The sequence below is a fragment of the Amaranthus tricolor genome, chromosome 4, assembly GCF_026212465.1.
Source record: "Amaranthus tricolor cultivar Red isolate AtriRed21 chromosome 4, ASM2621246v1, whole genome shotgun sequence".
NCBI classification, from domain to species: Eukaryota; Viridiplantae; Streptophyta; class Magnoliopsida; order Caryophyllales; family Amaranthaceae; genus Amaranthus; species Amaranthus tricolor.
The window spans coordinates 23,721,445-23,749,226 of NC_080050.1; the positions used below are offsets into that span (position 1 = coordinate 23,721,445).

General features: G+C 28.8%; 1 protein-coding gene across 1 annotated transcript; it reads left to right on the top strand.

The window, feature by feature from the left end:
* The first annotated feature begins 10,197 nt into the window (after positions 1-10,197).
* On the top strand, positions 10,198-27,063 carry LOC130811176 (uncharacterized). The gene is made up of 18 exons (XM_057677367.1): positions 10,198-10,629; positions 11,124-11,222; positions 17,190-17,361; positions 17,692-17,803; positions 20,448-20,569; positions 20,649-20,708; positions 22,508-22,627; positions 22,701-22,820; positions 23,104-23,245; positions 23,407-23,577; positions 23,667-23,828; positions 23,916-24,022; positions 24,153-24,240; positions 24,331-24,472; positions 24,548-24,701; positions 25,757-25,873; positions 26,065-26,188; positions 26,611-27,063. The coding sequence occupies exons 3-18, from the start codon at positions 17,234-17,236 to the stop codon at positions 26,854-26,856; spliced, it is 2,115 nt and encodes a 704-aa protein (XP_057533350.1). The 5' UTR covers positions 10,198-10,629; positions 11,124-11,222; positions 17,190-17,233; the 3' UTR covers positions 26,857-27,063.
* The last annotated feature ends 719 nt before the right edge of the window (positions 27,064-27,782 follow it).

The following is a 27,782-nucleotide window of genomic DNA, read 5'->3' on the forward strand; positions in this document are numbered from 1 at the left end:
CATGGTGGAAATAGCAATGAAAATTTGACGTAATTTTGATAGGAAAATCTTTTAACAAATTTAATAAATATGCTTATTCAGCTATGATCATTTCATTTTCTTCACAAAATTCATTTCAATACATTAATATTTAGAGAAATGATACTTTGTAATAATGAAAAATTGTGGGCAAATAAACATTTTTATGATCTCATTACTATGTAAATGACATTATATTTATTACCACCATTTAGTACTAGTTATAAAACGTGGCCATATATATTTATAAATGACTAATCCAACATTTTTAGTGCTTTTTTAAGTGATGGATTTATACAGCAATGATAATTACATGAATCAGTAGATAAGTAGATAATTATTTTTAATGGAGATCCACCAAACAACATATGGTGGCTCAGACTTATGCTTTTACCCTCAAGACTTTTGGTAGAACACTACAATAGTTGGATTTCCTAGTAACCATGTATGTCAACAAATGGTTGCTTCATAGTACACATTTCCATACATTATTTCGATATTAAAAATCACTAATTGAACTTAATTTAAATTATAAAAAGTAGATACTAATAAATTTTATATTGAAATGAATAAAATTAGATGTCATTTAATTATTTTTTTACTTATAAATTGAGAATGTTTAATTATGAGTAATTGATAAATAGTGTTAAAAAACAAATGAGATATTTGATCATTCAAATAAAAAAGTATTTTCTAACCAAAATTTCTAAAATTGAATATTAATAATCAATTGTTTGATCTTGCTTATTAAACTACTAGATGTGTTCTAAGCGGACTTAAAATTAATGCGATTTTGTAATCAAATCCAATTGACCCAATTTCAAGATGAATCTAAACTTAGGTAAGAACTAATATGGATATAATACTCGATTTTAAACCGATCCAAAATACATGACTCAAAATTGGTCAATTGATCTGATTGAATACCTCAATAAACTGCTATTATGTCCCTTTGAATCAGTATGAAAGAGAAAATGACATTTTTTTTAGAAAAATGTAGATATTTGGTAATAAACAAAAAGATATTAAATTGTGTTGATGAAATTAAATAAGAATTGTAATATATGGATAAGATTAAAAGAAAATACTAGATATATTTCCAAATATATGAAAATAATGTAAAATAAATAAAACAATCCAAAATAACAAATAAGGCAACACGAAACGAGGAATATCTATTTCTTTGAATTTGCTAGGTTGATTTTGAAATGCCAGCCGATTTTTATTTATTTGCTTCTGAAGAACAAACTAATAGAAGAAAAAGTATTTGCAATTTTAGATTTTAGTTCATTAATTAAAACATGTTTTGTTTATGGGTGTTCATTCATTCTAAAAAATTTAGTAATTCAATCATAGAAGTTTAATATTTTTTTTCATAATTAATTATTAATATATATATATATAATTAATATTTGTCATAATAATACTCAAAATTTGATTGATACTCAAAAAATGAATAAAGTATTTTTAACAAAGATACCCATAAAATAGCAATAGAAAAAAAATCTATATTTAGCCAACTTAGGCAGGGTTGGAAGCAATTTATAGCACTAATCAGTATTGATACCCATAAAATAGAAAAAAAAAAAAAAAAAAAAAAAAAAAAAGGTATTTAGATTATATTGATGGGTGAATAGTATCAAAATTTAGAGCAATTTATAAATAAAGCATTTTTACACAAAGAACCATTAAAAGAGTAATTTTTTGAGAGGGACAAAGACAAAAGTTTCTCAATTTCTTTTCTTTAAACTTCATTTAAACTAATTAATACAATCACTAGTTAGCTTTTGCAAGAAATTTAATTCACTCAGTGAATAAACTATCTCCTATTATTATTAGATAAATAAAATATATTATTATTGATAAGTTAAATTCTACTATTTAATAATATCTATCAATAAAAATTATTTATCCAGGACAAATATAACTAATCTCTTAGCTTTTATATGAAATAATATATACCTCAACAATCAAATTCCCTAAAAAATCCAAAAAGTATTAGAAAACCTAATCAACTTTTAACTACTTATTATATGCTTTAAAAGTTAAATTCAGTTATAAGATTGAATGAATATATGTTGGATCTTCAATTTTATTTTAAACACGTTCTGATATATAAAATATGATTTATGTGTACATCAGGAAAGAGCCAACTGTTGAAGATGCAGCCAAGATTGAAAATTGAGAGGTTTACAAAACGTAACTCCGTCATATTGTTCCTTAACCCGTGACAAATTATTTTTTTCTTTTTTTTTTATTACAAGTATTACTAATTTACACCATTAACTTCGGTATAAATCAAAGTTGCATTTTTTTTTTCAACTTCACTTTCAATTCAAAATTTTATTTCTTTTGACTTTGCTTCAATCTAGATTTTCGAATGTCCTTTGAAGATAGATTATGACATCTTTTAAAAAAATCTAATATTAAAAATATGTAAAATCATAACAAGAATCACTATTAAATAAATCGCTATTTGCTAATTTGCAAAATTCTACTTTACGATAAAAAAAATAGTCCGAAAAATTCACAACCCTGATTTGATTTTGTTAGATTGATCAAATTTGATCAACTATGAAGTTAGTTTGTTTTCCTTGATTGATCTAATTTTGCTTTATGATCAAGATTTTTAATACTTAATTGGTCAAGGAAAAATTATCAAAAAAATTGTCCATTAGCTGAAAAATAAAGTGAATAACTCAAAATAATCTCAATTATCAATCATTATAAGATTTTGCTCAAAATCAACTTGGGCAAAAAATTACCTACAAAAATAAGTTTTTTCAATAAACAAAGAAATAATATTATTTTTTTTATAGCCTAGGCTGTAAATATTTTTTGGGAATTAATATACTATCTTACTTGCCAAAAAAAGAAATAATATTTTTTATTTGTAATTTTCTATAATTTTAATATTAAAAAAATATTTTTTGACCGGTTAATAAGTCACAAGTCATCCGCCTATGATTTGAGAATAAGTGAAGAACCATATTGATATAATATTCCATATGACCAAATGTTCCATTTAGTTTATTCTACCAAGATTCATAAAATGAACCGGGGATTATATAGGAGTGAATCAATAATGACCCGAACAGAATTATGGGGCCAAAACTCAAAAATTTCAACCTGTGATTCCAAAACGATTCAACCTGTAAAAATCGGAAAAGTATGAGACAAACCTGATCACTATTTTGACCCTTTTTTAAAATTTTGATTCAATTTTTTGTATCCCTAAAATCTATATATTTGTCCTTTTTAATATAAAAATAAATACATTTTGATGTCTATCAATATTAGGTTGTACAAATTTATCTAAATAAACTAAAAACTTAAATATTAGGACAAAGTTAGAGTCGAAGAAGAAGGGTCGGAGTTGAATTTAAATCAGTTTATTAAATTTGTTTGACATTCGACTGCGATCTAACTTTAATTCAAAGTCAGATTATGTAATTGGACTTGTAGTCGTATTTTGTATTCTTGGATTCAAAATAGACTTTTATTCTTAAATCAAGTCGGATTAGGGCCAAAGTTGTAGTATATTGGACTTCGATCTAACTGTCATTGGTATTATGGGGTGGTTTTTTTCTTGTTAATTTCTTAGGAGTTTTAGTATATTATTTGTTTGACTATGACAAATTTTAATTAATACATGAATTTGTAATTATCATAGGATATGGTTTTTAATTCCTATAATCCATAGGAATTTTCATTTCCTTCCAATTTCTTTTGTTGTGTTCTTCAAATTTATAACTATCAAACACAAGCTCAATACGTTATTTTGTAGAATTTATAATTCTAAAGGTGAAAACGATGATGTATTAGAGTTCGAACAATGTGTTTTAAACTTCAATATTGTCAAGATCGAGTGTATGAGGTTTTGTGACAAACAAATTACGCTATCAATGATATCGATGTTTGTAGGAGAAAGTAAAGCAATAAAACGACACAAAAAATTTAACGAGGTTCACCCAACTTAGGCTACGTCCTCCGGTGTGTAGTATCTCTTATATTATCAAAGGAGTTCAAAAAACTCTCAAATATGGAGAATTACAATAGAGAAGAGATATAGGCTAGTGTTTGGCTTGGGGTATATTTTGTGGATATTGATCATTACAATGAGAGCTCTCTATTTTTAGGAGAGATCACACTAAGTAACATTAAGTATATTAAAGCTATGAATAAATGATAATGAAACATCCCCAAGAATTTGAAGAGTCAAAAAACAGCATCCTAGGAGCATCAGAGACATCGCTCGACCAAAGTAGAGGCTCGCTCGGTCGAGCAGCCTGGTCGAGCGGACTACAGGAAGTTTCTGGTTGCATTCTGTCTGCTTGCTCGACCCATTCTGAAGCTCGCTCGGTCGAGCGAGCTGGTTGAGCGGCACTTCAGAGGGCTTCTAACAGTATTGCTCGACTTACATAGTAGAGCATCTTAAACCTTTGAACTTCTTTATTAGGTTCCATAACTCCCATGAATAACTCATACTTCATTACCTCATTAATCCATACTTTAATCATCATCATAAACCACAATCATCAAGACTCATCTTAATACACCAATTCATGACATATTTATGGGATTCCATCCCAAGAGTCACCACATAAATGCACACACCAAATATGCACTCAAGTCACACCATTCATAACAAAAGGAAATAACGGTCAAACAAACTATAAATTTGTTGTAATTTCTTTCTAAAATGTGCAAATAAGTTTGTTATGTTTTCTTATTAGGTAATGGTTCTATATTTTTTCCATCCCATGATGAGTACTCTTCTAGTTTAAGTCTATTATAGAATTATTGTTTTATAAAAAATTGGTTGAAAGTGAATAGAAGAATGAGACTAATATACGTGGATGATTAGAATATATATTGGATAAGAAGCGAGTGTAAGCTTATTGTTGATTATTTAATTTTAAGTTAGTGGATGAAATTTTGAATGAGATGTTCCAACTAAATATAGTCCGATTTGCTAATTTAAATAAAGAGCAAAATAGTTAGACAAAAAAAAAACGGTAAGTTTCGTTTTAAGAAATAGTGGAAATTATGCAATGTTATAAAACAATTGGAAAATTTCAAGTGTCATATTATTAGAGTTTTTACAAATGAAATAATTTTATTGGTTTTTTATTGATTACGTGACAAATTAATTTAAGAAATAATAATAATACAAATAATTATAAGTTTACAATACGATGTTATAGAAAAGTTGGAAAATTTCAAGTGTCATACTATTAGAGCTTTGACAAATGAAATAATCGTATTCGTTTCTTATTGATTACATGACAAATTAATTTAGAAAATAATAATAATTTAAATAATTATTTGTTTACAATGGGTATAATTATTAATATATTTAAAAGCTATGTTGAATTAGGTAAATAATAATGTGATGTGATATTCAAACACTTGATTAAATTTAATATCATTTAAAAATTTGAAAAATATTAAAAGACAATAAAAAGAAATTCTATTTTTAAATAAATGAAAACAAATTTCACATTCAAAATTTCAACATTTAATTTTTGAAAGAAATACAGATCATACATAATTTAATAAAAATATTGAAAAATGATAAAAGAGTTGGAAAAATCTGAGTGTCTGGCTATTAGAGCTTTAACAAATGGAATAATCTTATTGGTTCTTATTGACTAAAAATAGAAAATTAATTTAGGAAATAATTATAAGTTCAGCTGGTCTTGGACGAGACGGCCTCATAATGAGACCGTCAATTTGGGCCGGCCCAATTCGCGAGTGTAATATCCTGGCGCATTTTTTTTTTTCATTTTTGGGCATTTTTCAATTTTGATCTTGAAAGATATTAATTTTAACCTTAAAGGTATCAATTTTCAAAATTGATGCCTTTAAGATCAAAATTGATAAATGCCAAGAAAATTAAAATGTTGTTACATGCGCATGAAATAGGCCGGCCCACACTTCATCTTAACTTATGACGGTCTCGTCCAAGTTTTTGTGTTATAAGTTTACATTGGGTATAAGTTATTAACATATTTGTTAAATGAGGTAAATAAGAATGTGACATTCAAAAACTTTATTAAAATAATAATATTTTTTAAATTTGAAAATATTAAAAGATAATAAAAAGAATTTTTTTTGTTAAATAAATGAAAAAAAAACATTCACATTCAAAATTTCAGCATTTAATTTCTAAGAAAATACAAATCATACAATTTAATAAAAAAAATTGAAAAACAATAAGTAACACTATTTAAAGAGTCTGGCCAAATGAATTAATGTAATAGGTTAGAATTAATTATGTGAGTCATGTTTTTAATAATAAATAATTTTTATAAAAAACTAACAACAGGACATTTAAATCAAGTTTTTTATACTAGCGATTCTTAATGCAATTTATATTAATGAACATGTAACTAACTAATATATTTTTAAGATGTAATAAGAATTGTTAATAGAGACATATAGTAGCATGCATATTGTATTCACTTAGTGCCATGTATTGCATTAATTTATCAAAATAACATATAGTGCAATGCATTCGATATTAAGTATGTACATATTTATTGTTTAATTATCTTTATTCAATATTCTTACATAAATCATTAATTATATTATCATTCTTATTTTATTTTTCCATAAGTAAAGTAAATTTAAAAAATCTGAAAATATATATTCTTTTTAAAACTTTAAAATAAATACTTATAATATTTTTAAGTATAAATTATATATCATTAACCATCAAACTAACAGAAATTCTTCATTCTTCAGCCGCACATACTAGTTTTGTTTTAGTTAGCCTGGATTTTGTTTACTCTGATCCGTTATCTATTGATTGGACTTCATGTAGTTCAATCGTTGGATCAAACTTTATGGCCAGTTTTGCATCGAATGACGCATACATCGGCACATACACTGACACGTCAATTTAGATCACCAAAACCTAATTTTGCTGCCTAATAAAAAGAAACTAGCCCCAAATTAATTTATTAAGAGTAATTTGCAAATTATAGTCTTTAAGTTTAGAATTAATGTAAATTATAATTTTAATGTCTAGTTTTTGTAAATTATATCCATCAAAATATCAAAGTCTATACCGTTCAAACCGAGTAATTGTTGACCAATTCAAATGACCTTTGACCAGCCTAAATGACTGTTAACCATTACTAATTACATTTGGCTTTTATTGGTCATTCTTAATTACCTTTGACTTTCCTAATTACCAATAGTACCTATGTATTTTACCAGTTTAACATCGTTTTTACCCATCATAACGATATTTTTCAAAAAACGGACGTCCAATTATCTTTATGGGGTAACTATTTTGAAGATCCGACCAAAACAAGTGCTTATTCACCTATTTTTTTAGCACGTAGACCGAAAGATATTTAACCCATCATAATGATATTTTTTTAAAAAAAAAGACGTCGCGAGTGTCCTTATGGGGTAACTCTTTTGAAAATCTTGTTGAAACAAGTACATATTCGCCTATTTTCCGGCATGCAGACTAAAAAAGATATTTAACGTCGTTTTTACCCATCATAACGATATTTTTCCAAAAAACGGCCGTCGCGATTAACCTTATGGGATAACTCTCTCGAAAATTCGATCAAAACAAATACTTATTTTCCTATTTTCCAACACGCAGACCAAAAAAGATATTTAACATCGTTTTTACCAATCGTAACGGTATTTTTCATAAAACGAATGTCGCGATTAATCTTATCAGATAACTCTTTCAAAAATCCGGTCAGTACAAGTACTAATTCTTCTATTTCGGCACGTTGACTGAATAGATATTTAATGTCGTTTTGAACAAATATCGTTATGATGGGTAAAAATGACATTAAATATCTTTTTCGGTCTATGTGTCAAGAAAAAGGCAAATAAATACTTGTTTTGACTAGATTTCTGAAAGAGTTATAAGGATAAACGCAATTTCCCTTTTTTGAAAAAATATCGTTATGATGTGTAAAACGACATTAAAATGCTAAAATACAAGGACACCATCGGTAATTAGGAAAGTCAAAGGTGATTATGGATGGTCAACAAAGGTCAAAGGTGATTAGTAATGCCAATGGTCATTTAACCTGGTCAAAGGTCATTTGGGTTGGTCAATAGTCACCTGGAATACACGGACACTTCTCTGTACTGGCGTGTCCCGTGTCGGACACGTGTCGGACACGGACACGCGACGGACACGCGAAAATCCGTGTCCGACACGCCAAATGAAGTGTCCAATATTTTAATATTTTTTCGGACACGCGGACACGGCAAGGACACGGAAGGGACACGGCAAGGACACGGGAGGGACACGGCAAGGGACACGGCAAGCAGTCAAGGACACGTTTTTTTTTAAAAAAAATAAATAAAAATAATTTCTTTTTTCCTCTTCTTTCTCTGCCACCACATGTGAGCGCCGCTAGCATTGCCGCCTTCTCCTTCAATATGTGCGCCACAACCACTACTGACATCCTCACATTCTCTGCTCCTCTACTCATGCATTTAGGCCACCGCAGCAGGCCACAAACCACGCACCACCATTTGTTGCCCCAAACCGCACAACAATCACTTAAAATTTGTAAATTACTTATGTTGATTGGTTAGTATTATTTTGTCTTGAAGTGATCACTTATAACATTTAAATGATTACTTACAATTTTAAATGAGAATATTCTATTTGTCTTGGCATGGCGGATCTTTCTTTCGATGAGCCCGAGTTGGAAACTACTTTTGTAGTGGAGGATGATAATGTGTGATGATCAAACTTAAATTTACCTATTTTATTTGGTTTTCTTTGATTTGGTTTGTATGACTATTTTTAAATACTCATGTTGTTTATTTGGTACTTATTTGCATTTTATGTGAGTTTTATGTTTTTAAAGTGTTTATTTACATATATCAAATGAAAGATTGTAAAATTATCTTTAATTTGATATATTTATTATATTACCATTTTCGTGTCCCCGTGTCCGCCATTTTTAAGTTGGCGTTTTCCCGTACCCGTGTCGTGTCCGTTTTAGTGCAACCTAGATAGTCACTTGGCCTGAATGGCGTAGACTTCGATAATTTAGTGGCTATAATTCGCAAAAAACAAATTTTGATATTGAAATTTGCAAAAAACCTAAATTTAAAGACTGTAATTTGCCTATTTTGTCTAATACTAAATTTAAAAATAATGATTAATTAAGTTGGTCTCATGATACAAGACTTGTTGCTAATTAAATAATGATGCAACATAAACATTGTAGTGAAACCCAAAAGTCACGGGGCGGGGACAATATACACAATTTTGTCTTTTACAATTCTAACTAACCAAATTTGAAACATAATACACCTACAGTCTCTAGTCAAGTGGTGAAGCGGGTGCAGTTTAATCTGAGCAACTATACCCACCCCAAACATGAGCCACCCACTCCTCGCAAACAAAATGGTTCACATGCTTTTTTTCTTTTTGTATGATGAAATAAAAAAAAAAGGCATTCCTTCAATGGAAAATTAAATGGGTATTCCGTCAATCCTTCGTCTAATTAAAATATACTTCTTATATTCTTATTTTCTGTGACATTTGTCATAAGTACAATCTTTTCAGAATCAAAAAAAATTCAATTCAAAATATCTATTAGTTGGTTGAATTACCACTTTAATGAATTCGATTCAAAAAAAAAAAGGCATTCCTTCAACAGGTATATAAATGGGCATTCTCTCAATCCTTCGTTCAATTAAAATAAACTCTTTATATCTTTATGTTCTGTGATATTTTTCATAAGTACAATCTTCATAAAAATCTAAAAAAGATTTGATTCAAAAAATTAATTAGTTGGCTGAATTATCACTTTATTGAATTTGATTCTCATTGTCTTTCCCCTTGACCCGTTTCGTGAGGCTATCTTGTACCTTAAACATAGGATGCATAAAGGAACGAAAGAGCTATAGAAGGGCATTTGGAATCAAACTTATAACCTTGAGAAAAGTAATACATATTTCAATTGAAATAAAATTCGATTTTCAGCAAAAAAAAAAAAAAAAATAATAATAATAATAATAATAATAATAATAAATTAATTAATTTCAATATTCTTTGATGTTTTTTTTTTTTCAAAAAAGTGAAAGATTTGGATAAAGATATGCTATATTATACTCCTAAAACAAGTGCAAAAAATTCAATATTAATTTGGTGACTAAATTGGCCAAGAAAGTCATGGACCAACTAAACATACATACCTAAACGTAGTGCCTATATGGCGTGTACATTAGTTCTCCCTCTATCTTCTTCCCTTTAATTATCTGATTTCTGTATCAGTTTGGGAAAAATAGATAATTTATTTAACCAATTCAACAGATTCTAAAGAAGGAAAGTAGGCCCAAAGTAAAGAGTAAACTACAAGGAAAGGTGAAAATGGTAGCAAGAATTGAACTAAGACGACAAGAGACAAAGAACAAACTACAAGTATTTGGAATGCTTTAATTCAAGGTGAAGAAACTTAAGACTCTCTGCTATCTCTACCTATTTTTCTTTTGGTTTGCCAAACACTCCATAATCCATACCCAATTCCCACTACCCACCTTATAAATCCTTCTTTCTTCTTCCCTCTTCATTTTTCTCCTCCATGCAGATTATCCTCAGCTCGGGTAATTTTCATCACTACTTCCTAATTATAAGAAATCTATATTATTTTTATAAGTAATAATTAATATATTTATTTCAATAATAATAGTACATATTAGGCGTATTTCGAGTATCTAACAAGAAATAAGGGGTGTTTTTAGTTTATCTATTTGATTTTACTTTTATTTTAGGTGATTATTACAATTTTGTTATAATTTTATTTTTAGTGTATTTCTTCAAATTACTTTTTTAATCTTTTTATCACATTATACATTTAAGATGTACGTAACAAAAACTTATTGTGACAAATACAAAAAAGAAAGTGTGTGTTTTTTTCATACCACAATGTACTAGTTATAATAGTTGAAATAAATATATGAATAAATATATATTTTTTATAGTATACTTTTTTTAGTATATAGTATTGTAATTTACATGTTTAATATATAAGAATGTATAATGGATTGAATTTAAAAATGGAAAATAATAATAGGTAGTTTTATTTAAAATAATGCAGAAAGAAAAGGTGGTGGCTCCAATTGCAAGTATTTGAAAAGGACATTGGAACATGCTCTATGATTTGTCCACATTTTTTCATGTCCATTCCCTTTTACATGTAAGTTCTTCCACACTCTGTATCCAAAAGTACCCCTAGACCTTGGTTTTTGTTTGTGTGTTATACGTATGCGTAGTTTACCCACGTATACAACTGCATTTTTTTTTTAAATAAGAATTAATATCAAAGAATCTCTAAAATACGAATTCAACTTCCCCAATTACTAATATTTTATTATTTTAATTTGAGGAAGGTTAGAAACTCTATAGGCAAGAGGAAAAAGAACGTACTATCCTTAGCCGATAAAAATCAAATCAATAAGAAAGATGATAGAAAAAGCAATTAATCGCTAAGTACTCCCATGAGTTCAATTCATTTTAGTTAACTCAAACAATGTTATAAAAGTTTATAATTGCACGTTTCAAGGGATATAATTGTTAATATATCTACACTTTTTATTTAGTTTAGTTATATCCTTGTTGCCAACAATTGGCAACGAGACAAGTGGTAGTAATCTGTTTGCCATTTAATATCACTTGGCTACCATCTGTCTGGTTGCCAATTGTGACCGAAAGAGGATCAGATGTTGTAAGGTCACCTATTGCGACCAAATTCTATCATTTTACTGTTGGTAATATGTATGACAATCAGATTAAAATGGTAATATTAGATCGCTAGATGCCTATATAAACTAGATTGCTATCATTTTATTTGGTCATTATTTTGTGTTTTTTTTTTTAGTGTAATCTACTTGAAAAAACAAGATACTAAATTTCTTTAGATAAAACTTTCTTATAAATTAATTAGGTGCTGAAACAAATACATGTGTGTTGGCGAATTGCCACCCTATTATGTGAAAGGAAAAGAGATAGAGCACCATAATTAATAATGCAAACTTGCAAGAATCTATACTAATACTATACCTCCATCGTTCTCTCTAATACTCAGAACTAAGCAAGTCATGATACTCTAATTGTGTGGAACAAAATATATTAGGTTAATTATGTGGTCCAACCAGAATTTTTAAATTAGAGGTGCAATCTACTATACAAATTTTACTTTTATATTCTAAAGCGGTTAATCTTAATGACGTATGTATGGTAACTATATATGTTTATTTTTCCTGCCAAAAATCCTAAGGGCAAAAATAACAAATATTCAACAAATTTGCAAATATTTCGTTTTTATTAGCAAGATATTCCTTAATACAGATATAAAAATATTCTCTATTATAAATATTTATTGAAATATAATATCAATTTGCTTAAATTATAAGAAACTAAGAATAATGATAGAAAAATCTAATAGCACAGCTAGTATTAAATTATTTAATTTATTTTGTGAGTTATGAATTGACATTAATTGATTAAATTGCTAAAATATGCAAAATAGAAATAAGATGAAGGTTCATCTCAAAAATAAGATGAAGGTTTACATTGAAACAAAAACATCTTTCTTGGTTTTTACCACAAGATTACTGAATTCAATAATGGTGGTTATCATCTACTATGTTAGTTCTTGATTGTTTTTCGTTTGGTTTGTAATTAATTTTTCATTCATTCAACATTAACATACATAAAAGTCATGCATTACATCAATATTTTGTAGAAGTTTTGGGCGCACGTGATATTGTAATTGGATCCAAATAAATATTATATTACATTTACTGTATACAGATATTTGATTACATCATAATTTGTACAACGATATATTTGGTGAGACACTTGTTCTTCACCTATACACTCTTCAATACTATTTTTATGTGAGCTCATGTTTCACTTATCAATCTCTCTCTCTCTCTCTCTCTATATATATATATATATATATATATATATATATATATATATATATATATATATATATATATATATATATATATATATATATATATATATAATATTTATTGTGATTTGAGCTCAAGGCTCAATCCTTTATGAAAGCTTCTTGCTCTACATACAAGATACAATTGTCATAATACTCTATTTATACTTGTTATGGAACATTGTAGTAGTTAACTAGGATTTTATCTAGATATTTTTTTTCTTACTTCACATTTTTCGTCCACTATATTAAAGTATATTCTAACTATTATCAATTACTTTCTTTTACACATAACTAAGATTTTTCACATTATTTTTTACACTCCCCTAATGTGAAAACTCTTGTACAAAAATTACTTTCTAGCGCCCTTGTCGTCAGTTGTTATTTGTCATCCAAATACACTTTTTTTGTTACGTCTGCTTCTTGCTGGTATTCTTATTACCAAGCATCTTCCAACTATTATTCATATGTAGCATATTTTCTTGTGGACTATGCTCATATCACTAGTCGTTTTTCAAAATATTTCTTTCTCCAAAATTTTTAATTATTGGTGCCCATGTCATCACCCATGTCATACATGTAACAATTTTATATTTTCATCTTAAACTTCTCCATAATTCCTTATTTTCATTTTATTTAATTTTTTTTTAGGTAATCTTGCTACTAGCCATCACAAAAATTTTCACCAATGTTCTTTTACTTTTCTCTTATTTTTTTCGCTTTATTTTTTTATTTATGTGTTCTTGTACTCTTCTTATCAACTCCCACCAATTTTTCTTCATATTTTCTCAACATTTTTTTCTATAGTTAGTGCTCATGTCACCATTCATATTTCTTTTATAAACTTTTATTTCTCAATCCTCTTTTTATTGTCAAATTTCTTCAAATTCTTTTGTTAATGCCCATATCATTAACATTCTTTATAATTTCTTCTTCTACATCTTTTAAATAATTTTTTGCCATTTTTCATACCTTTGTCATTAACCTCTCCCATTTTAAAATTTTTGTTAGAGCTCTTGTCACTAAAATACTTAATTTCTTAATTTTTCTTTTATCTTCCCATTTAGATATTTTTCAACTAGTATTTTCAATTAAACTATCAAAATACTTACCACACCCTTGTTGTGGTTCTACAATCCTTTTTTGATTGCTTCATCGTACTTTAATTTTCGGCCTTCTAATCTTCTAGCTCTGATACCATGATAGAAATTTTGGGTGCATGCAGAATTGTAGTTAGACCCAAATAAATATTATATTACATTTACTGTATATATATATATATATATATATATATATATATATATATATATATGATTACATCATAATTTGTACAACAATATTTTTGGTGGGACACTTGTTCCGCACCTATACACTCTGCACTACTATTTTTATGTGAGCTCATTTCTCACTTATCAATCTCTCTATTTTTGTATATATATTTTATGATTTGAGCTCATGGCTCAATCCTTTCTTTTTATGAGAGCTTCTTGCTCTACATACAAGATGTTATTGTCATAATACTCTATTTATACTTGTTATAGAACATTCTAGTAGTTAGCTAGAATTTTATCTAGATATTTATTTTCTTACTTCACATTTTTCTCCACTATATTCTAATATATTCTAACTATTATCTATTACTTTCTTTTACACATAACTAAAATTTTTCATATTATTTTTTACAATATTAGGTCCACCACTAAATAGGTTGCATTGTTATGTATTATTACTTAGTTTACAAAGAATAACTTTAATTTTTTGAAAAATAAACTCTAATTTTGTAAACAAAAAAGGAAACAATCAAAAAGAATTTTAGTCTATCAATATAAAATTTAGCTCAATAAACGTCTTTAAGATCAATAATTTTTTCTTTTAATTATTTTTTCTTTCTTGGTCAAAAGTCAATTATTATCAAACTTGATATTTAGTACTTATTACAAATACTACCCCTAAGATGTGCCAAATCATAATGGACTTATGTAATAATAAACTCCGTTCATAACGTTTTGCTGTATAAAATATTTCTGTTAAGGAGGGAAAGTTGAATAATGTTTTTAAGAGACATATCAAAGATAAAATATATTAATATTAAATTTTATTAGATTTGTCTAAATGTTTAGTTTATACTATTATATGTTATAATTTTTTAAATACGTATTTAGAATTTTAAGTGGTTTGAAAATTACTTTAAAAATTGTGTTCAAAAATAAAATAGAACAAATTAAAGGGAATATTTTCTTCTATGTAGATAATAAAATAAATAAAAGGTCATTGTGTATAAAAGATTGTAACAAGAAAGGATCTTGCTAACGAACATCTTCAACACGTATGAATTAAGATAGAATCAATCAATAATAACAAGTTTAAAAAGATTTTAAAAGTTTAATTATACAAGCATAAATTAAATTACCTAAAATAACATGAATTTAAAATTTGTCATCAAATCACATATTTATATTTTCGTTATTACATACAGATATTATTGTTTTTTTATTTTATAATTACCCAATAAATTATATAATTATCTTTCGTATCAAGCACCAGTGAGACATTTTTCTACTTTTGCCAACAAGAATATATATCAAAGAGCTTAAAAGAATTGGATTTGTGTATTATTTTCTCAGTCAACATCTTAAGTTTGATTATTACGTGGCGTTTTGTTGTTCTCAACTAATAAAAAAACAATATCAAGTATTACTGCAGAGGCGAAGTTAAAATTTTAAATAAATTAGGCGGGCTAAATTGTCGATAACATTGTAATCGAATTTTATTTGACTCGAATTTAAAAATAATTTACAATTATGTAAAAACAATATGAACACAATATCTGATTTTAAACCCACCCAAAACACCTAACCCGAAATCAAGAATGACTTGCACAAACCATTAAACACTAGTTAAGTTACAAAAAAAGATAATAGTAATGACATTATAATATAAATTTATTAGTCTATAATAATAATAGTTTAAAGGGAAAATTGTCAAAAAGTACCTAATAAAATTTTTTCAAAAAGTATCGAATAAAAAAAGTTTTGCCAAAAAATACCTAACAAAACATTTTCTTTTCTAAAGAGTACCAATTAACGTTTTCCTTTAGTTGGCCGTCAAATATAACGTTTTCCAATTTTATTAGGTACTTAGTTTATGTTAGGGTTTGATCCCTTAGCCTTAAATTACAAATGTGTTAGTCCAACCATTGAACTATAGTAATTTTTGTTATATTTGTACTCTCTATAAACTATATATCATATTAGTAAGGGAGACCAAAACCAAATTTACAAGGGATCACATTTTCAGCAAGGAGGGTCGGGCCTTCCCCAGCCCCCATGTAGCTTCGCCCATGGGTATTAGCCATATTATTGATATTATATCATATAATTTGATAAAAGGATTGGAAAATCCACATAACATCCTTATAGTGGTAGCTATTGGCTGAATTATATGACATAATATTTTTTAGTTGTATATCACAACATATTCTTATATACTTCATAGCAGTAGTATATTATAACAAGATATGTTCTTTTAAATTTTCTTGAAATATAATTTTTTTGAATTTAAAGTTATATAAGATTTCCAATTCAAATTTCTTAAAATATATCTATTTTTTTATTTTAAAAGTATTTGCTAATTGATAAAGCTTTCTTCATCAAACTTTTAATTTCTAAATATTTTATCAAGAAATAAAAGATGCATGATAATAAAAACTACATTATAATCATGATAACATCATTGGAAGAACACTCAAATTTCCCTAAGTATATGAACTTTAATTAACACTTCTATTATCAACTTAATTTTGTTTTATTAAAATCACAATATATTCTAAAATCCTCTATATATCTTATAAAAAATATTATAATTTTATATTAAGAACATGTAATTACAATTTTATTTAATCTTTATACTTATAAATACTTTCATACTAACAATTCTATACTAGTGGATATCCACCAAAAAATAATTTCATGCATATTTTGTTTTGGCAACATTAAGAAATATATTTGTATTATAATTATATCTTACCAAATTTCAATTCCCCTTTTTGGGAAAAGAATTATTATAGTATCATTAGCTAGTAAATCGGACTTTTTATATTAATATAATTATTATTTATACAAATATACATAATACAATGTTCTCAATGCAATTGAATTACAAGAGAATAAAAATCATATATTTGCTCTTATACTTGTTTTCCAACAGATCAACAATTTGATAAGCAAACCTTGAGTTGTGGGATACTCATCATGCAAGGAGCTTGGATTGGCCTCCAATTGTTTGTACTGATTTTGATTAATCTCATGCAAAATTGCATATACTCTTATATGCTTACTAATAATTTTACCTCACCCTTTTACATACAATTTACAAACAGGTAAAACTCTTCCACTTTTCTACAACTATATAATTTTAACGCTCTTTTCAATAACATTAAATAATATTGTACCAATTATAATATATATATATATATATATATATATATATATTCATTTTATTAGTAATTTTATAATTAAATCATTGTAATTTAAAATGTATTATTTCTTTCTTTGCAAGAATAAATAATTGGATACTTAAATTTATAGGAATTGTAGGAGACGGTCTCACCTCATATTTGGGTTAAATATCCTAATAACAGAAACTTTTAACTTATGGGCTTCTTGTTGTAAGGTCGTCTCACAACGCAAAAATGCTTGAGTTGTTATAGGAATGCAAGAATTGAACAAAAAAAACATAGAATAAGTTCAGAGGAAGTTGATGATCCATCGCCAGGCCCAGGTTCAGGCCCAGGGGTGCAGCTGCTCTACCAAGAAAACTATGTACACACTCTCAACTCTACTTTTTGTGTCTTGCATCTACAATTTATTCATATTTTCACGAGTTTGAGTCACAATATTTTTCATTTATTTATTTTTTATTGTGATTCGAAATTAAATAAGCGTAAATTATTAGCCGCATTAAGAATATTAAAATTCAATTTGGTTTCAAAACTCGTGTTTAATTGCAATATATCTCTAGTTTTTAATAATTTTTTAGAAAATTATTAATTATAATCCTAAATGATACTATATTAAGAAATCATGTTATCTAAAGTTTAACTAGTAGTCTATACTAGAAATAATTTTTGTTAATAAAATTTAAAATAATAATGACGACGGGTTGGCTACGACCTACGACCCTAATTCGTCACTATTTTTATTTTTAAAATAAAATTTAAAATGATAATGGTGACAGCCTAACCATGATCCCAGGTCGTCGGCCCTCTTGGCGATGGCCTAAGGCCATAGGCAAGCTGCACTAGTTTTTAAAACAAAAATAAAAAATTAAAAAAATTAAAAAAATGGTGATGACCTAACTATGGTCTTGAGTCTTCGCCCCTGTTGGTGATTGCCTGGGGACATAGACAGGTCACTATTTTTTAAAAAATAAATAATTAAAATTTTATAAATAAGGGCGAGTATTTAAAGGCGGTCGTCAGGCCATGGCCATTTTCACTTGTAAAATTACATAACGGTTTTCCGTCACTAGGTCGTGGCAAGGCGTTGGCATTTTCTAATAAAAAGGCGTCGTCTCTAAACCGCATCATTTTTATCAATTTTTTCTAGTGACCCTTTCATGAGGGTCAACTTTGATTGGCCTAAAGATAGTCTCATCTAAACCACCTCTAACAAATAAATTTTTCCTTCTACCATAATTACCGCCTAGATGATTACAAAACATGTTAGAAAAATAATTAATCAAAACTATAATTTTAACAATTAATTATAAACAAAATTAATATTATATATGAAAAATCACCTAGAATAATTTAACGTTTTTCATGATTTTCCTATAATGATCTCACATATTGATTAACCATGAATAATACAAACTTTAGGAGATATTTGCCTGAGTAAATCTGATAATCAGTTGACTTGAAATAACAAGTTTTATTCTTTTTAAAAAATATATATTTGAATAAAATTTTTAAAAAATGTTAAGAAAATGTTAAGTTTTTTTTTGAATTATTATTATTTAGACTTTTTTTGGTAAATTTCTAAAACTTTTCTCTAATTTTACATTAATTTTCAGTTTAATTTTTTGTTAAATTACCAACTATAGTAAGTCATCTAGTTACCCGAGTTTTCTCTAGGCAAATACATTATGACTATTCATGATTAATCAATAGGTTGGATTATTATTATTTATAGTTAACCAATAGGTGGGATTTTTATAGAAAAATTTTAAAAATATTGGATTATTTTAAGTAATTTTTCCTATTAAATGCTAACAGCAATCACATAAAATAATTAGATAAAATTTTACATCATCATATATAATATAATTAATTAAAAATCTTGGAAAATGCCAAATGGCATTTTCAATTTTGATGATGATAAATGTATCAATTTTGACCTTAAAGGTATTAATTTTCAAAATTGATACTTTTAAGGTCAAAATTGATAAATGTCCAGAAAATTGAAATGTTGTTATATCTGTGAATTGGGCCGGCCCAAATTGACGGTCTCATAATGAGACCGTCTCGTCCAAGTTTTTGTGATAATTTATTTGTAATTTCATGGCATTGAACTTATTAGATCATTAATAGAATAAAATTAAATAGCTTTATAACTATTGTATAGATTGGACTTAATATTAATAAAATAAAATTAAATAGCCTTATAACTGTTGTATAAATTGAACTTAATAAGGTAAAATGATCACAAATTCTTGTTAAAAACAGTCTCTTTGAGCTACCAATTCTAATTAGGCCGGCCGATAAAAAAAATGTAGAGTAAACTATTCGGCGGGCATTAAGGATATTGTATGTAGACATTTAATATATTATAAATACTACACGCTTACTCAAATACATTAAGAATATTGTAAATAGGCATTTAAGATATTGTAAGTAGGCATTAAGGATATGGTAAGTAGATATTTAAGGATGATGTAAGTGCATTAAGGATATTGTAAGTAGGCCTAAAGGATGATGTAAATAGGCGTTAAGGATTATATAGGTAGCATGAAGAATACTGTAAGTAGGCGCTAAGCTTTAATAAGTTGGGCCAGAGAGACGATCTCTCTTATTTCATGAGACCGATTGTAAAATGATTTTATTTTATTTCCCAATGTAAAGTTTTCCGAATTAAAAACAGTTAAGTGTATTAAACTTGATATCATATCACATTGATTTTAATCAAAAACATTATATATCCGTGTGTCTTGCCAATAAGAGACAACCCTAACTCTAGTAGCTAATAAGAAGAGTGCAAAAATGCAGTTTCAGTCGTTTGGTATTAATAATTTTGCGGTCAATGCTATTTATATTTTTATTTCAATAAACTTAAAAACCTTTACAATACAGTTAGTTATATTGAAATGTGACCTTGTTTTACACCATGTGTTAGAGTAATAATTAAAATAAAAAAAAAAAGTTGGGAATTTTGTCCCAATTAACATAGAAATTAAAATGAAACGCAGATAGTGTTGGACAATGGCATAATAAAAGTGAAATTCTCAAAACCAGAAGGAAGTGTGACAAAAATAGAGTACAATGGCATTGCTAATTTGCTTGAAGAACTCAATGAAGAATCCAATAGAGGGTATTATTCTCTTTTTTTCTTATTCTTTCTACTTTCCCTTCACTTCTTAAAAAGATTTTTATCATTTTGTGATTAACAGGTATTGGGATGTTGTATGGAAAGGAGAGGGAGTTACCAGAAAAAAGGGAAACCTTGACAGGTACTCCTATTTTATTTCCGTACAAATATGGAAATTCATCAAAATTTAACTGAGACGGTCTTAGTAAATAACGGTTATTTATAAGCTTAGCAAATCACCCTTATGTTGTAAGATCTGATAGGGTAAGAGTTTTGTTGTTTTCATTTGTTTTTTTTGTTTTATTTATTTTATTATTATCTTTTGTTGTGATTTACAAATAACGGTAATTGATTAGAAATTTATAAACTTAGCTTTCATTAAGGCCCAGCTATATAGCATGAGCTACAGCTCAAGACCCTGTTATTTTAAGGGCTTAATATTTTTAAATGTATACACTTTTTTAATTATATACTATTAAAATATATATTTTTTTATTTAAAAGAGCAATATGCGCAGGAGTTGATTCATGTTCAGTTAATGATGTATTGACAGCATTGAATTTATGTCTACAAGATTAAAATCATATATCTAAAGTAATGTATGTAATGATTAAGGTGGTTGAAATTTTACTATAAGAATGCATTGACTTTGGTTCAAACCTCCTTAAGCAAATTACTTTTAAATGTTATCGAAATCATATAATTTTATACTAAATCCGCCCCTGTGTACGCGTAAGTCATTGTATGACTCATGTTAAAGCAAGTGCCAATAATTTTAATGATGACGTTACTTTATACATATAATCGAACATGCTTTGTCTTGTACTTTAGAGAGGGGGTCGATAAAGATGTGTCGGATATAGGTGGATTAAGGTTTGGAACGGTTGATGAGAGTTGCTTGATCAAGGCAACAAGGAAAGAAGCAGACTGTGAGTGCCTCGACCAGGCGCTCGATCGAGCAGAGCCTAGCTCGACCGGTCGAGTAGTGTTGGCTCGGTCGAGCAGAATGTCTAGAACAAGTCAATAGCTTCACTGGAAGCTCGCTCGACCGAGCAAGATAGTGGCTCGGTCGAGCGGTAGTCCAGCAGACTACATTGGATCCTGTTTTTGGTCAGAATTTGTAGTGACTATGCAATAATGTGGTGCATCACTCTATTGTTTATTGTAATCTTTATTGTCATTGTTAATTAGGGTGTTAATTGGGATGTTATATGTGAGTTTATAGTGATTTATGAGGGAATACTAAGAGTAATGAATACCTTGCCTATAAATAGGATTCATCACTCATAGTAAAAAACACCACAAGACACACATATTGTTGAGAGGGCTATTACATTGTTAGAAACTTGAGAGTGTTCTTACTTTGCTTTAGTATTTGTGATCTTGAGAGATTGTTCTCAAGATAAGGGAGGTTTATTATACCTGTAATTGTTGAGTTTATTATAATAAACTACATTTGAGGGGGAGGTATCCAAGATATCTCATAAACACTTGTGTTCATCTTTTGCATTATACTTTTCATTAGTTTTTCATTGTTGAACCTATTTGAGGCTTTTATTACAATTCATGTTAATAATTTTCATAAATAATAGTTTTTCATTACCTTGTTTAGGACTATATTGTAGTGTTTTTTTATTTTCATTTTTTGTTAATGGTTACCTGGTATATTTTGGTTTTTTTTTTGTATTACAAAGAAAATCATTGAATCTAATATTAAAAAAATTGTTAGTTTTGTTGTATTTCATTGGTTAGTTGGGTTAAATAAGGAAAGTAATTTTGTTCAATCGGAAAAAAAATTAAAATATCTCAATGATATTTTTTAAAAAATAAAACTTGCACATTCATATTTTAGTTTTTGCTCAGGACCCTTGAAATATCTTTGACGACTCTGGCTTGTATCATATAACAATTAACAATTTTGATTCTATGGTGCTGGAGCAGGCTTCATTGTACAGATTTTAAAGTTATAGTGGAAACAGATGACCAAGTGGAAGTCTCATTTACAAGGACATGGAACTCATCTCTTACTACAAAATTTCCTCCTTTGAACATTGACAAAAGGTCTTATCACTTACTATTACAGTATATAACATATCTTGAAACTCATAATAAAGTCGTGAAAATTTGAATTTAGGTTCATTATGCTACGGGGTTCTTCTGGCTTCTATACGTATGTTATCTATGAACGCCCAAAAGATTGGCCTGGTTTCACTCTCACAAATACTCGGCTTGCAATCAAGCTCAATAAAGTATGGTAAGATATGTAACATGAACATAAAAGTGCTTGTTTTCAATGAACTAATGTATTTTTTTTATAAATTTGTTATTGGGCTTACACTATATAAGACCCGCGCAAGAGAAAAGTTGACTACAAACAAATCCGATTAGGTCCCATTCTAAAATTAATTGGTGTTAAGAGGAGTAACTCATTAAGTATATATGTTAGTCAATATTTTTCTAATTTTTTAATGTAGGATCATATTGTGATGTGTAGTAACTTAACTTAAAACTAACAAACCGGCCATTTGGGTGGGCAGGTTTAACTACATGGCGATGGCAGATGACCGGCAAAGGCAATTGCCTCTCTTAGATGATCGTTCACCGGAGAGAAGCCAAACCTTAGCTTACCCTGAAGCTGTTTTACTCACCAATCCCATTGAGGCAGAGTTTAAAGGAGAGGTACTTACATACACTCATTTACACCTATAAATTATGATCACGGTTTTGTTTATTCATCAAGAATTTATGATGGGATTGTAAGAGATCATTCGAAATATCTAATCCACTTGCAGCATATGGGAAGTGTTGAATTCTAATGTTATCAGCTTGGTGATGTGTAGGTTGATGACAAATACCAATACTCGGGTGAAGCGAAAGACATCCAAGTTCATGGGTGGATATGCAGCAATCCACCCACTGGACTCTGGCATATCATCCCTAATAACGAGTTTCGATCTGCTGGACCCACCAAACAATACTTGACATCACACGTTGGCCCGACTTCCCTCTCAGTAAGTGTCGTCTTTTTTGTGCATTGCTGATTGATGTACAGTATAAATCGTGCATCCCCTGATTGTGCATTTATGTGATTTATTACTAGGTACTACTAAGTACTCACTACTCGGGCCAGGAACTTGTTGCGAAATTTGAAGATGGCGAGCCATGGAAAAAAGTTCTTGGCCCGCTTTTTGTGTATGCTAATTCTATGTCACAGACAGACGCGGGTGACTGGCACCAACTCTGGGACGATGCAAAAAAACAGGTTCTTTTTTAGCGATGAAGCACAAGTTTATTGTATGTCGATGGAGTTGAAAAACGATGAAAAATTTTCTTTTTTTTTCTATTGCAGTTGGCTGTTGAAGCAAAACAGTGGCCTTATAGCTTTGCAGTTTCAGACGATTTTCCATCATCTGAACAGCGCGGTAGTGTTAATGGTAAATTACTCGTCCATGACAGGTTGGTGAACTTTTCATCATATAGATTAATCCACTTCTAAATTCAGACTCGGATCATAGCTTTTTGTAAGCGGGATACACTGGGTATGATGATGATGATGATCATTCCTTTATATGATTACGGTTGCTAGGTATATGAAAACTAATACCTCAGCGGCTAAAGCATATGTGGGGGTTGCGGCTCCAGGGGAAGTCGGATCATGGCAAAGGGAAAGCAAGGTAATTCAAGCTCTTCTAAATTTTCCGACATAAAATTTGTTTGCGGTTAGGACTTAGGACTCAAGATTTCCCAAATACGCGCCTTTGTAGGGATATCAATTCTGGACTACAACAGATGACGAGGGTAATTTCACCATTACAAATATACGTCCTGGAAACTATAATCTCTACGCGTGGGTGCCTGGTTTCATTGGCGATTATAGAAACAACGACACACTCAATATAACAGCAGGTCTTATTCATCTATCTACTAAGTGTATTGATGTGAATATATATTTATGCAACTAATGTTTTCTAGGAAAAACAGGAATTTCTATTGATATGGGTGACCTTGTATATGAACATCCAAGAGATGGACCTATATTGTGGGAGATCGGTGTTCCAGATCGCTCTGCAGCTGAATTCTTCATTCCTGATCCCAATCCAAAGCTTATTAATAAGCTATATCTTACCCGTTACAAGTTAGTTTCCCATCAACTATTATCACAAGCATTTTTAGTTTTGTTTTTGTGAAACTAGGTAAATGAAGTTCTAGAATAAGTATCTCATAGTCAGGTCAATACTGTCAACTTAGGATGGGCATGGGTCTTGCATCCTAAAGGTCTAGTCCCGACCCGACCCTAATTTTTAGAGTTTGGGTCCACCTATTTCTCGACTCTATGTATCCAGGTTAATTTTGGTTTCATGACCTAGGGTCTGGGTCCGGGTCTACACGTTTTAGACCCAAATCCGATCTATGGACCCATTTACATCTTTTTTTAAATAAATTATATATTAGTTATCATGTGTATTTAATTATATGATGTTAAATTTTGTTATACTTCTAAATATTAAGTGATTTTAAACTTGTTCGATTCATGTAATTTAAAATGTGGTCGTTGTATCCATACTTTAAAAATTAAAGACTTAATAAATATTTAGTTATAATAATTTGAATATTGGAAAACTTCATATATTTATTCCCTCAATTAGTATAAAGTATTAGAAGATCCTCGTTAGTTGATAATGCTTAAATAATTTTATGCGAATGGTCGAAATTGTACTTCATAATATATTTTTAAAAAAATTTAGGAAAAAAAATTGTTTTGGACCCAGATCCAGACCCTAGACTTAAGGGTCTAGGTCTGGGTCCGGATCTAAAATTTTCAGACCCTACGAATCCGAGTCCGAATCTGGGTCCAATAAAAAAATTAGAGTCTGGATCTGGATTTAGCTAGACTCGACCTAGATCCAATCCATGCCCATCCTTATTGTCAACTGACGACATTCAACTTATTTATGCAACCGAGATTCTAATATTTGTGTTATTTAAGTAGGTATGAATTTTATATGTGATAATATAAAATTAACCCGGATCCAATCCTTATTAAGCAATTTTTTTAATATTATTTCTGTCACTACTCATAGTGCATGCTAAAGTTTCTCAACTGTAAATACTCTCTCTTGTTCATGGTTCAAACCGAAATACACATCCATTATTTATCTTAGGACTAACGTAACATCTTCATCTCAACAGGTTTCGACAATATGGTTTATGGGAAAAGTACACTGAGTTGTATCCTGATCAAGATTTAGTTTATACTGTTAATGTTAGCAACTATCAAAAGGATTGGTTCTTCGCCCAAGTTAACAGGTAAAATCTCCATCTGTTCTTCGTCTTTTTCTCTTCTATCGTTTTTACATATTCTCAAATCTTAGTCTTCAACGATCAAATCATTTGTTATTTCGATCACAAGATCATGTTTTTTTATTCCTAAAGCAAAAGATCGTATCCATTTTTAAACGAAAGATAACATAACAACGACTTTGTTCAAATTCTTTCAGAAATGTTAACAACACGTATCAAGGAACTACATGGAAGATCAAATTCCAACTTGACAAAATCTACCCTAATGGAACTTATTACTTGAGATTGGGACTAGCATCAGCAACTAGTTCCGAGTTACAGGTATCTAAAACCCTTTCTACAAATTCATGCTAAATCTCATCTCTTTTTCTAACTGCCCGTTTGGTAAACTGTACTAATTGGTGGTAATGACATTGATTTGTAGTGTAAATTTATCATGATACGTATCATATCATTCCATGGTAATGAAAGTTTGATTATAAAAATATTTTTTTATTCATAATTTTCCATTACCACCTAATACCACTTGTTCAAATGATAATGTATTGGAATGAATTTTGTGAAGAAAATAAGATTCTTGAAGGAAAATAAGTATGCTCATTAAATTTGTCAAGAGATATTTCAATCAAAATTACGTAAATTTTTCATTAATATTCGTACCATTTAGTACCAATTACCAAACGACCCGTAAAAAAACTTCAGCATTCTCAATAAGGTATCTTTATATGTGTTGTATGTTACAGGTTAGGATTAATGATCCACAAGAAAAACCTCCCTTATTTTCGAGTGGACTAATAGGGTACGATAATACGATTGCTAGGCATGGAATTCATGGGCTGTATTGGCTTTACAATGTGAGCATACCAGGAGACAAATTTATGTTGGGAAATAATACCATTTTCTTGACACAAGTTTGGGGTCTTAGCCCTTGGAGAGGCATATTATACGACTACATTCGTCTTGAAAGTCCTGTTGTTGATACCAACTGATTCTTATATTTTTGATTCATGGATTATGTATGTATATATACTTAGTTCATACACAATTAACCGGGAAAATAGATGATAAGATACTAGGATTAGATATATTTTGATTAAGGTGAGAAGATATCTTCGGAGAGGGAACAAATTTTTATTTTAACAAAATGAGCTTTTCCTAAGGGTGGATCTAAAAAAAATGATGTCGATAATTTAAATATATAAAATACATTAAACAATGAAAAAGTTAGATTCAAGTTTGATAAAGCAATTGTCCATGCCGAACTTTTCTTTTTTGAAAACGGTGCTTAATATCATCATTTGACAAGTTTTAAGACGACAAATCACTAACTCATCTTCATCATCGTACCCAGTGTATCCCGATTGTAGAAAATCATTATCAGGGTATGGGGAGGGAAGGAAGGCAGCAACCCATGCCTATAGAGGAAGATGTGGCCAAAGAATTTCTCAGCTCGAGAAATATTCTCTGAAAGAAAAGTTCCTACAACAAAAAAGATAACGTGAGCCATAAAACTAAATCCACAAGCTTACATCTTACTACACAAGTTTGGCCCTTAATCATAAAATTTAAAACTAATTAATAACTAAATGACAAACCAATGTTAAACAAAACTCACCATTATCCACCATCTAATACAAAATCCACCATTATCCATCATCTAATACAAAATCCATCAATTTTCATCAACTAATTTAAATAATTATGTTATCATTGTCAAATAACATAAAAGCCCTAATTTTAAAAAACTAAAAAAAATTAAATCTCAAGAAAGAAAAGGAGTTAAAAAGGTTAACAAAATCTGATTTGAACAATCGAATTATGTGAAAAAATATACTAGACCCATAAATTTAAAATAAATTAAGTAAAAGAAACAACTTTTAATTTAAAAAAGGGATAAAAAAAAAAAGGTTTTATG

Excerpts from the sequence above, each read along its gene's own strand:
- LOC130811176 (XM_057677367.1), top strand. The coding sequence starts at position 17,234 with ATGCAAGGAGCTTGGATTGGCCTCCAATTGTTTGTACTGATTTTGATT. Across the intron at positions 20,709-22,507 it reads AAAAAGGGAAACCTTGACAG|GCTTCATTGTACAGATTTTA; the intron begins GTACTCCTATTT and ends GTGCTGGAGCAG. Across the intron at positions 26,189-26,610 it reads CAACTAGTTCCGAGTTACAG|GTTAGGATTAATGATCCACA; the intron begins GTATCTAAAACC and ends TGTATGTTACAG.